The sequence below is a fragment of the Macaca nemestrina genome, chromosome 8, assembly GCF_043159975.1.
Source record: "Macaca nemestrina isolate mMacNem1 chromosome 8, mMacNem.hap1, whole genome shotgun sequence".
NCBI classification, from domain to species: domain Eukaryota; kingdom Metazoa; phylum Chordata; class Mammalia; order Primates; family Cercopithecidae; genus Macaca; species Macaca nemestrina.
Window position 1 is genome coordinate 135264840 of NC_092132.1, and position 12318 is coordinate 135277157.

Sequence of the window (12318 nt, forward strand, 5' to 3'; positions counted from 1 at the left end):
CTTTTCTCATGATCATTTGACTAACAAAGTTAATATAGGGTTTCTGAGAGGTAGATTCAAAACTCTACAATTGAGAAATTTAAACAAAGAAACTGAAATGATTATTTTAAGTTATCACAAGGAGACCAATTCAGCAAACACGAGAATTCCAAAGTCTAACAGAGTCTGAGTCATTGACTCTAGTGGCAAGCACCCTTTGGCTGCCAGTCCCCAAGGTCACCCCGTCACACTAATATATGTTATGTTCACAATAATCATGGTGCCCAGAAGAGACCCAATTATATCTGAAATACTCTGACTAGGGAATCCAAGAAGGTGCATAAACCACTTCAGAAAGACAAAAGAGTTATGTTTCAGTTTGGCCATGTTATTTGTTGGAGGAAAAGTTATATTTTGGATAGTGCAGAGTAATGTAAACTCCAACAGAACTGGGCATCTATTGGTGGTATAATCTTGCATATATTACTCAACTTACCTAAGTTTCACGGCCAGGCACAGTGGCTCAGGCCTGTAATCCCAGCACTTTGGGAGGCCCATGTGGGTGGATCGTTTGAGGTCTGGAGTTAAAGACCTGCCTGGCCAACATGGTGAAACCCCATCTCTACCAAAAATACAAAAATTAGCTGGGTGTGGTAGCACATTCCTGTAATCCCAGCTACTCAGGAGGCTGAGGCAGGAGAACTGCTTGAACCTAGGAGACAGAGGTTGCATTGAGCCAAGACTATCCCACTGCACTCTAGCCAGGGCGAGAGAGTGAGACTCCATCTCAAACAAACAAACAAACAAAAACGAACTTCTCGAAGTTTCATCATCTATAAAACAGGACTGTCAATGTTGACTTTGCAGAAGTTTTGTGACGGTTAGGTACTATGTACATAAACGTGCTTCATATACTGTCTGAAACAGGAGGTGTTTCATAAATAGTTGTATGGATCATAACAAGAGGAAATGATACATTTATGTTTATTTTCTTGTCACAATAAAGGCATCACTGGAAAAAAGTTTTAATAAAAGACAGGAAAAGGTAAAGGATATTACACTGACTTCCTTTTTGAACCTGGGCATATACCAGGCATGCAAATGAGATTCATTTTCTCAATCTTTGAAACCATATGTGAATTTAAAAAGTTTTATTTGCCTGGTTTAATGAAACATGAAAAGAGATTGGTCTTGGATGCCTCTGCAAGTGACCTTGAAAAGTGTGCTGTGTTTTCACAACTTCGGTATCCACCCATGACAGATTTGGCATGTGAACAGCAGGGCGGGATGTGGGGGTTAGTGAGCATGCAGTGAGGGAGGTGGACAATGTGTGTTTTTCTGTGTCTATATGTGTATATGCTTTAAGTATTTTTTTTTTTTTTGAGACACAGTCTCACTCTGTCACCCAGGGTGGAGCCCAGAGGTGTGATTTCAGTTTAGTGTGGCCTCGACCTCCTGAGCTCAAGCAATTATCCAACCTCAGCCTCCCAAGTAGTTGGGACTATAGGCATGTACCACCATGCCCAGCTAATTTTTTATTTTTCCTAGAGAAAAGGTCTCACTATATTGCCCAGGCTGGTCAGAACTCCTGGGCTCAAGTGATCCTCCCACCTCGGCCACTCTAAGTGCTGTGATGACAGGCATGAGCCACTGTACTTTGTCTGTTCTAAGTCTTAATGTACAAAGATTTCCTCCCTCATGGTCTCAAAAGAACTCTCTCAAACTACCAGAGATTCCTTTGGTAATGAGGAAAAGTTTACATCTGAAAAACTCATTCACACTAAAAAAAGATAGTATTATGATTATTTTCCTTACAGCAGTTCCTTACATTTTAAGAGAGGGTGTTCCCTAAAAAGATACCTCAAAGAAAAATCTCTGAGGTCTAAGAAATGTAAACACAATTGCTATAAATATATTGATATAAGAACTTTGTGTTCTGGTAGTAGAATATAAGGAATCAGTAACAATAAAGGAGATAGAAACCTTTCTTAATACCCCTCAAATCAAACTCCATAGGTGACTTTTTACTACAGCTTCAGGTTAGTCTCATTTCAAGTAAGAGATTTCCTCACAGTTATGCAACTCCATGGTGAATGCTGTGTGTGTGTAGACTTCAAGCAGATATACTGCACTACTGGATTCTCAGTAACATTTAGGATTCATCTACCAAACTGGAACTTGCACTTGCTTTGCTTGTGATTAGTTTGAAATTGTCAAAGCCAGCCAGGAGTTATTCTACCAACACGTTCACAAAAGAAACGTGGCTAAGTTTACCTTTCTTTGGTCTGGGTTTCACTGGCAGGGACTCCTTTCTTTCCATAGCTGCTTCTCTTTCTTTCCATCGTCGGATCTGTTCCTCTCTCATCTTGAAGAACAGGATCTGTTTCTGTTCTTCGCTGAGCTCTGCCAGTAGATCGGGATCTATGTACATCTCCGACAGTATCTGTTTCAGCATCTTTGCAGTTCTGGAGTCTTTTATACCTGTGGCAAAAGTTCCTGAAACTGGCCTCCAGGTGTCCCTCCACCTGTGCTGGCACTTGGGCGTGTCCACAAAACTTCCCGAACAGCTCACAATCCTGGCTGACTGGGGCAATAATTCAGCAAACTGGCTCCTGAGACCTGGCACCAAATGTCCGGTCCAAAATGCTGTTCACTGAACCTACAGAGAGAAAGAGCCCGCATTCAGGTGGCATGTTAAAATGTGTGGACGCTGGCTAGGACGGGTTAAAAAAAAAAAAAAGCCAGGAGGAAATACAGTATCACTTTTCATTTCAGGGAGAAAACAGAAAAAGAAAACCTGAGGCACACTTTGTTAAGAGTTTGTGTAACTTCTATCCTATAATTTCTAAAGATACTTTGTCAAAAAAAAGAAAACAAACCCTAACTTTCTACAGGTCAATCTCAGGGAAACAAAAAAAGTTCACAGAGGTTTGTCCTGCTCCCAACTAAGCAAACACATGATTACCCCAGAGCCTAACAAACCACCAACTGTGTGGCTGAAAAAAGAAAGGCAAAAAAAAAGGTCACAGGAAGAAATTAAAAGGCTCTCTGCAAAGTACCTATTTCAAAAGAAAATACCATTTTTGAGATGTCACAGAGTAACTCACCCCAAACCAAACCAAAATAGAGCCATGTTCAAGGAAGAAAAAGGAAGAAATAAAAACTAGACCACCATGCAATTTCTGCAATTTCCCTCAAAAGTAGCATTAAATAAACATAATTATGTACTTTCCTCTTCACAAAAGGATAATGTAATTTCCAGGCAACCTACTAGAGCCATGAAAATCAGGGCAGGTGCAAGAGAGAACATCCGTCTACATTCTGGAAGGTCACCGAGTTTTAGGTGTGCTTTTACTAGATAACCTAGTTTAATAAAATCTAAATGGACAGACCAGATAAACTAGCGGGATGAAGAGGTCATTAGGTTCGTAACAAAGGATCCTTGATTTATATGAGTTTACTGCATGGCTCCGTGAAAGAGAAACCATAAATCGAGTGTGCACAGTGGCCTCCTAGAGGTTCTCCTGAGGTTGGAAATCCCACTGAGGTTTCATTCTGCTTTCCACATTTCTATTTGGTTGGCTTAAAAATATTACCACACTGTCATACTTTTTCTCTCTATTTTTAAACAATTTCTAAGTCTCATAAACCATCATACTTTTGTAATCAGAAGGAAACTATGTAAATATTTCTATTCTGGAAAACAAGACTTTGGATTCGATGTAGTACGATGTAAGAAAAAAAACTTACTACAACTTTTCAGAATCACATGTGTCCTAAGAAATTCACCAATAGACTAGGCATGGTGGCTCACGCCTGTAATCCCAGCACTTTAGGAGGCCGAGGTGGGTGGATCACGAGGTCAGGAGTTAGAGACCAGTCTGACCAATATGGTAAAACTCCACCTCTACTAAAAAAACAAAAAATACAGAAATTAGCCAGGCATGGTAGTGGGCACCTGTAATTCCAGCTACTCGGGAGGGTGAGACAGGAGATCGCTTGAACCCGGGAGGCGGAGATTGCAGGGAGCCGAGATCGCGCCACTGCATTCCAGCCTGGGTGACAGAGACAGACTCCATCTCAAAAAAAAAAAAAAAAAAGAAAAGAAAAAATAAGAAATTGACCAATAATTTGTTGTTTACAGTAACACCTCAATAATCTTACCACCTTGCCATGTGCTCTCAAATATCTTGTTTCTCCATACTATGTTCAAACACTCTTAAACTTTAGACAAGTCACTTAGCTATATTATGGCCATCGTAGTGTTGGTTTCTCTTCATTTACCTTGTCATTGATACAGCTAGATTTGTAATGCTTCTCTCACCACCTGGGGGCCTCCTTCAGCTTCGTGTCTTCCTCCTCTTCCTTGCAAAGTTGTTCCTTGATGTACATCTGTCTTTTGAGACGAGCACGCTCAATAGCTAGGCTACCACAGAATGGTGTGCATACGCAGCACTCAGATTCGCTGACTGTTCATTGCAAAGCCAGACCCTTGATGAAACTACACCTATCCCTACTGACTGCAACCTATCATCTCAGCAGCATTCAACCACCGGAATTCAAATGGAACCAAATATTAAGAGAAAACTTTTAAAGTACTAAAAGTAATGTCACGCCCCCTGCCAGGTCCCCTTGCTAACTTTGTATTTTGCATGGAGATACCCTTAAAGGCTTGAACAGTCAAAAAAATGGATGTCTTGTAATGATTTCTTGACTGTTTCTAGCAGCTTCTGAAGGGGTGGAGCCAATGAAATCCACAAGCTCCAAGATAAAGTGGTAAGAAACGACACGGAATGACTCCTTGACATTCCAGTAAATGTCTTTATGTTCTGTGGTTGGCTTTCGCAGAAATCACACATGGCAGAAAATGAACAGTTCAGTTAGGGTTGAGACTTCCGCTCTGTTCCCCATTTTCAATGTGGTGAGTCCTATTCAAGGCGTGGGTAGAGCCTAAAATCTAAAACCCTTAAAGCGCCAAAGTCACATTCCTACTGTCTTCCCCACCCTGCATATTCCTGATAACACAGCTAACACTTCTCGTACCAGGCACCATCTTAATTAAGCACTTTACCTGTGTTAACTCGCTTAATCTTCATAATAACCCTTCGAGTCCAGCCCATCACTGTGCTCATTTCACAGATTAGGAAGACAGAGCACAGGTCAGCAGCTGGTAAGCGGCAGAGCCGGGCAGTCCAGCTCTAAGTCAGCTTCACTGTAATCCACAGCACAGAGGCCTTTTTGTGAGTTTATTTGTGTGCCCAGAATCAGAACAGCAGGATGTGGCGCCATGTATGAAATTTCAGAATGGAAGCCAGCAAATTCCTGCAGGAACAGAAATGCTGAACTGATGGTGCTTGACACAGGGCAGAAGCCTCCTCCTGGTCCGCTGTAGCTAAGCTTAGGGGACGCCAGGTGAACACAGCCCAGCCAGGAAGGCCAGAAAAGAACCGACTGCCACACTGGCCCAGGTGTGGACATTGTTTACCCACGTATTCACCAGACACCTAGTCCCCTCCATTTCCCCTTGCACTTAGTCATCCACTTCGTCTCCACAATTTCCCCTTCCAAACAAATACTAAGAACAGTGCAAACAGCACAGCCTCTCACATGTGCAAGGAGGTTCACGGCACCTCTGTGATGAAATGCTCATATTGTTTCCACTTTTATGTTGTTTTGTTTTGCTTTTTATAGCAAACGTGGATTTCTAACATTAAAATTAACTAGTTCATCTTGAAGGAAAGACACTGGCTGGCTTCCTTGTGCCTCCCAGAATACTTGGGAGGCCCAGCCAACAACTATCTGTGGTCAGGTCGTTGAAGATGTGACCATTCTGCGGCTGCTGAATGGTACTGGTGTAAATCACCTGTCCCCTCACCCCCAACTCCCATCCCCTAACCCCCACCCCAAGGCTTTCTCAGACTCCAACTCAAGCTCAGCATAGTGCACCCGAGACACCCAGAGGCACTCCAGCCTCAACTCCTAGCTCCGCCTCTAATGAGCAGTGTGGCTATCACCTCGCCTTCTCGGGACTCAGTTTCCTCATCTGTGAAATGAGGGCTGGTTCAGTCTGTGACTCCTAATGCGTCGGTATGTGACATAATCTACTGTGAAGTGAAGGAGACTGGTGGAGCCACGGTAGAAGAAATAGAAATGAGGAAATTAACTAACCAGGGTTTTCCCACTTTCATTCCCTGACGAGAACAAATAATCATTGCTGATACGGATTCAAATGCTGAGGACTTTCCCATACTATATCAAGGGCAGCAAACCTCCAGTTATTCAAGATCCAACAAAGGAATAGCTCAGCTAACACAACACCTTTCTTAAAAGAGAGAAATGATAAGAAGCAAGCCCACACCTGCGATTTATTCTGAACAGCAATTGCTAAAGGATCAGAGAATCTGTTGTTTTCCATGATACCATAGATTTGACCTGATTCTCACACCTTCACACTGTTCTACCATACAACTGTCTTTTGGATAACTCTGATACCTAAACAAAATAAAAAATTTTAAAGGCCTAAGATACAGCCTAAATCATAAAAATAGTAGGCCAGGCACAGTGGTTCAAAATGTAATCCCAACACTTTGGGAGGTGAATGTGGGTGGATTGCTTGAGCTCAGGAGTTCGAGACCAGCTTGGGTAACATGCCAAAACTCCATCTCTACACAAATATAAAAATTAGCCAGGTGTGGTGGCCCACACCTAGAGTCCGACCTACCTGGGAGGCTGAGGTGGGAGGATCACTTGAGCTGGAGAGTTTGAGGCTGCAGTGGGCCAAGATCGCACCACTGCACTACAGCCTGGGTGATAGAAGGAGACCCTGCCTCAAAAATGAAAAACATTAGGTCGGTGCAAAAGTTATTGTGTTTTTTTATGGCCTAAATAAATAAATAAATGTGGTTTTTGCCATAAAAACCACAACTACTTTTGCACTTACCCAATAAAATAAAAAATAAATAAAAGTATTGTGGTATGGACAGTGTAACTATAACATTAACAATACAGCTTGAATTCTAATTCTTTTAAAACAGCCAGCTCTGTGGTCGAGCTTTGTTTTCTTATTCAAACTTTATCTTATTCATCTACCAGCAAAAGAGCTGTTTTTGAGGATGAAACAAATTACCAGAGATGACAGCAATTTGGCAAGTTTTGTAAATATATACTATTCTTCAGAAATTTGAAGTTACTGTACACACAGATTTAGTATACATAGAAAATTCCACTCCTATGCCAAATCTATGCCCCTGTATGCTTTCCACTTATTTATTCACTATTTTAAAATAATGGTACCCAAGTCGTTGTTTCCATTAAACCAGCAATCAAATAAAAGCCTTTTGGGCGATGAGGAGCATCTGTTTGGAAGGGGGAGGTGCCACGCTTGCTGTTTCTCTAAGCTCCCTGGGAAGGGAAAGACAACTCAGAAAACCTACAAACTGTAGCTCCTTCCGGTGCCCGCGTAACCCCCGAGTCCAGGAGCGGGCAGGGGCGCCGCTTGGTTGAGCCCAGTGGGCACCCGGTCTGAGTCTGGGCCAGCCCCGCCGCAGCAGCCCCTGGGAGGCGGCGCTGCACGGGCCTCCGCGCGCGCCCTGACCCCACTTGGGGGCGCCCCTGGGTGCCGGCGCGCGGGGAACGCGCTGCCGGGGTGCTGCGCCGGCTGCCACTGTTTCCCGGGACTTCCCTCTTGGAAGATCTCCAGGCGCAGGTCCAGGACGTGCTCCTGCTAGGAGTCTAGAAACTCCAGTCCAGCCCGGACCCTCCCGGGGCCTGCACTCCCTGCGGGTAGAAGCACGCGCCGCGTGTCCCCGCCGGATCCCAGAACTTCCCCGAAAGTCCTCAGCTCCGGCAGACCCTCTCCCTCGAAGTTCCCCCCGCCACCCCTTGCAAGCCCCCAGACCCCGGGGACAGCCGCTCACCTAGCCAGCGGCTCCAGTCACCGGACACCGGACACCGGACACCGGATACCCGCCGCAGCCGCTCTATCCGCCTAACCCCGCACCTGAGCCCGCCCCGGGCGGCGCGAAGGGGTGGAGGCGGGGGTGAGGCTTCCGCCCGCCCCCTCTGGCCCCTGCGCCTCCCATGCACCCCTGCAACCCCCGAGGAAATTCCCTTCCCCCTACTCCCACCCCATGCACACTCTCGCCAAAGCCTCTCCCCAACCCCAGCACCTACCAGTACTGGGCGCCCCTGGGCAGGGTGGCCCGATCACCCGCCACATCCACTTGGCCGCCAGAAGCCGTCAGGGAAGGGAGGGAGGGAAAGGCAGAAGCGTCCCAAGCGGCGCAGGCGGGCTGAGCAAATACTCTGACCGGGACGCCAAACAGCTCCTGCAGCCGGCCCGCCCGCGCCGCCCCGCCGCGCCCACATGCCGGGTGACTGGCGGGGCGCGATCGCGGCCCCACCCGGGCGCCTGGAGGCTCTCCAGGGACAGTCGTCGGCCAGGCTGCGTGGCCTGCGCATCTCGGGCCGCCTGGTCTGCGCGCTGTCCCCGAGCTGCGGTAGTCCGGGGTAGCCTTGCTCCTCTCCTCTCTTAGTTCGTGGGACTGGGATCTGCAGTCTATGATCTCTTGGGGACTGCAGGACTTAGATTAAATCAGCAGGTCTGGGCCTTTCCATGTTTCAGAGTTCGGGGTTCCATGCGAGGTGGAGGGTGGGAGGGTGCGCGGGCCCCACTTGTTCACTCGGCTTGGGTGCCGCAGGCCAAGGCGACTCTAGAGCTTTTTTTTTCTTTCTTTTGTTGACATTAAGTAAATGATCAAACTCTTTGGCACTTGTCGGTACAGGTGTGGCTTTGTAGGACAAGATGAAGGACGGAAAAGGCTGAGAAGGAGACCGCAGTCAACACAGACCAGGAGAAAATGAAAGAAAACTGGGGAAAAAGTTAAGATGCTGAAAGGAGTCTTGTGGATTGCAACAAGAACAGGTTGGGTTGGGGCCTGAAGACATCAGGGAGGAGCTGGCAGTCCACAGTTAGAGGAAATCTTGGAGGAAAATTCAGCAGAAGCAGAGTGGAAAGGCATTTCCACTGGAGGGCATTTTCCATCCTAGAGGAGTATGTGGAAGAAAACCGCCTGCTTTGGTGAACCCCAGATTTTATGTGTTGGGAGAGATGTAATAAACAGCAAACACCAGTAGTCCTCTCCACAGACTACCTGACCTCTTCAGGAGCCTGACCTGCTGGGTTCAAACATAAAACGTCATTCCCCGCCTTTACAAACGGCAGAAGCTATGCAGTCACATCAAGCCTCGGGGCAGGCGGCATTGTCAGGAAACAAGACCCAGCTATTTAGGAACCATTCCAGGGATCCCTTCAGGGAGGAATTTCTGGTCTAAGGCTTAGTTCCTACTGCAGTTTAAATGATAGCCTATGGGGTGCTTTAGGCTGGAGTGGGATTGGCCCCTGGAAAGCTACTATGGCGAGGTCGAAATGAATCCTAGCCCTGCATGGATGGATCGGTTAACTATACAGGGTGGTTTATCTGGAAAAATCCCACAGGACACTGTGACAGCCACTTACCTTTCTCATACCCAGTCTCTCTCCAGGTCCTGACAAGTCCTTCCTTATAATAGCTCTGTCACTGTGCTACTAACCTCTGTACCTCAGTTTCTTCTCTGGATAGAGAGTCTGCCTCCGTAAGTTGTTAAGAGGGTTAAATGAGATACCGCATGCAAAGGGATTAGAACAGCTCTTGGCATGTGGTGAGTGTTCAAACACATTTGCTCAGATCAGTTCATATCACATTAAGGTACTATAATTCCAGGTTCCTGCTATCTCACCCTAGGCTATGGGTTCTGCCCACCATGCCACTTACATTCCAAGTCATTCCCAGGGATCCCGTCTTCCTGTTATTCACACCCTTGCATAGCTCCCCGCCACTTTGTAAAGGTTGGTTTGCTTGACCAATAGAACCCGGCAGAAGTGATGATGGCATGCCACTTAGGAGATTAGGTAAGGAAACATCTTGGAGCTTCTATCTTGAAAGAATGTTAACAGCCCAAAGGAACACACACTGTACACAAATAGCACAATCAGCTCAGAACCCAGACTCTTCCCTTTTCTCTCTGCCCCTTTCCATCCTTCTTGTCTCATGCCTCTTTCCTGTATTTGGCATGATCTCTTCTTCTCTTATTTCTATAGTTTCTTCTCCATCATCTTTACTTGGTCTACCCTCGCCTCTACCACATTCTCTTTTTGTTCCCTTTCTCCTGACTCCTGGAATTTCCTTTTAATTGGCATGGTCTGGAAGAGAAAAGCTCGATGTTTTTCCCTTAATTTCAAAAGTAGACAATAAGAATTTGTGTGTGTGTGTGTGTGTGTGTGTGTGTGTGTGTGTGTGTGTGTGATGGAGTTTCACTCTTTTTGCCCAGGCTTGGAGTGCAGTGGTGTGATCTTGGCTCACTGCAACCTCCGCCTCCTGGGTTCAAGTGATTCTCCTGCCTCAGCCTCCTGAGTAGCTAGGATTATAGGTGCCTGCCACCACTCCTGGCTTTTTTTTTTTTTTTTTTTTTTTTTTCAGTAGAGACAAGGTTTCACCATGTTGGCCAGGCTCATCTCGAACTCCTTACCTCAAGTGATCTACCAACCTTGGCCCCTGCAAAAATGCTGGGTTACATGCATGAGCCACTGCGCCCGGCCAAGAATGTTTTATAATCCTCTAAAAAGAATCGGGTGGCCTATTACTTGTGGGACCCTCAGTTACTTTTTCCCCCGCTTTGGGCCAGTACGCTCAGAAGAAAACATTTCCCCCCTCCATGATGTAGGATGTGTCATAGGGAGGAATGTGAGGAGGACTACTGACAGGGGCTGACTACTCACTACTCACAGACATGGAACGTGGTGGCACTAACACATGTGTTTAGGAATGCCCTGGTGCAGCGTTCACTGCCAGAACTCAAAGAGAAAAGCTAAATATCTATTTATCAGTTACTAATATTTTTAATTTGTCATTTACTCGTAGTAATGAATACCATGAAACAAATAGCCTACATTTTAATGGATGTGTTCCTTGGCCTTCGTTTTAGAATGTTGCTTAGGAGCCCTGCTGCCCAGGACTGTCAAGGAAAATGGCATAGCATGGCACTTGTACAACTATGGGTGGGCAGAGGACAAGCGGGATATCACTATGTGTAAGGTGCCCCCTGGAGTTGTGTAGCACTGCCAGCCCTATTGTTGCCAGAAAGACAAGATAATCCACTTTACACTTTTTCTAAGTTAAAGATTAATCTTTAAGTTCTACAGACAATGAAAATTACCTTCATATGTTTTCTTTATAAAATAGAATATTTTTCCTGTCATATTTTATGATCAGCATCAGAAACCTCAACCACTTTTTAACTGTTAAAGCAGTTATTTACTTGTTCCACAATGAATGTAATGTACATATGAAAGAAAAATACAAAAACATTTAAACTCTACTAAAAACTGATCCAATCTCAAAATAAATCTCAATCAGTTCATCAATCATTAAAAATATATTGAGGGTCTGCTATGTTTTCAGCTCTCTGTGAGCAGTTAGATTTGATTTTGAACTATTTTCATTTGTGTATGGTTCTGTATGGGCCTTTATTTCTTCATCTTCATAAACACCAAAATAAATTATTGGTCTTTACATTCATCTTTGAATCAATTACATTACTGTAATTTTTAATGTTTTTCTAAGAGTTACCTTTATGGAGTTCTTTCTTTAAAATCCACACTCTGAGTTGCTAATTAGACATTTCTGGTTTCATATATATATATATATATATATATATATATATATATATATTTATTTATTTTAGACGGAGTCTCACTCTGTCACCAGGTTGGAATGCGGTGGCACGATCTCGGCTCACTGCAACCTCCGCCTACCGGATTTGAGTAATTCTCCTGCCTCAGTCTCTCGAGTAGCTGGAACTACAGGTGCGTGCCACCACACCTGGCTAATATTTTTGTATTTTTAGTAGAGACGGGGTTTCTCCATGTTGTTCAGGCTGGTCTTGATCTCCTGACCTCGTGATCCGCCCACCTCAGCCTCCCGAAGTGCTGGGATTACAGGTGTGAGTCACCATGCCCAGCAGTTTCTTACATTTCTGTAATACAGTGACAAGCAGCCTGTGGCTCAGAGAACTGCTGACTTAAAACTTACAGGTGAAATTGGACAGTCACTATCCAAATGATATGGGACATCTGCAGTGGCCTATGGTAACCAGTGCTTTTTGACGGGTCAAAGCTCCGAGAAAGGAGCAGAAGCAAACTTTTTCTAATATTCTGGTGTTCCTCGGATCTTCCCAGGCAGTTTTGAAAAGGTCTACTAGACTCATAAAATCAAATTTCATCTCTTTCTTGGACCAGATTCA

The 12318-nt window shown here is 45.0% G+C and overlaps 1 protein-coding gene across 1 annotated transcript in view; it reads right to left on the bottom strand.

The window, feature by feature from the left end:
- The window catches only part of LOC105482128 (SH2 domain containing 4A), an 82972-nt gene extending 75000 nt beyond the window's left edge, over positions 1-7972 (bottom strand). The window contains exons 1-2 of the mRNA XM_011742083.3: positions 7896-7972; positions 2254-2638 (exon numbers count right to left, since the gene is read on the bottom strand). Of these exons, the coding sequence (XP_011740385.1) occupies positions 2254-2434 (181 nt within the window). The 5' untranslated portion in view covers positions 2435-2638; positions 7896-7972. The remainder of the gene's footprint in view (positions 1-2253; positions 2639-7895) is intronic.
- Positions 7973-12318: the final 4346 nt, after the last annotated feature.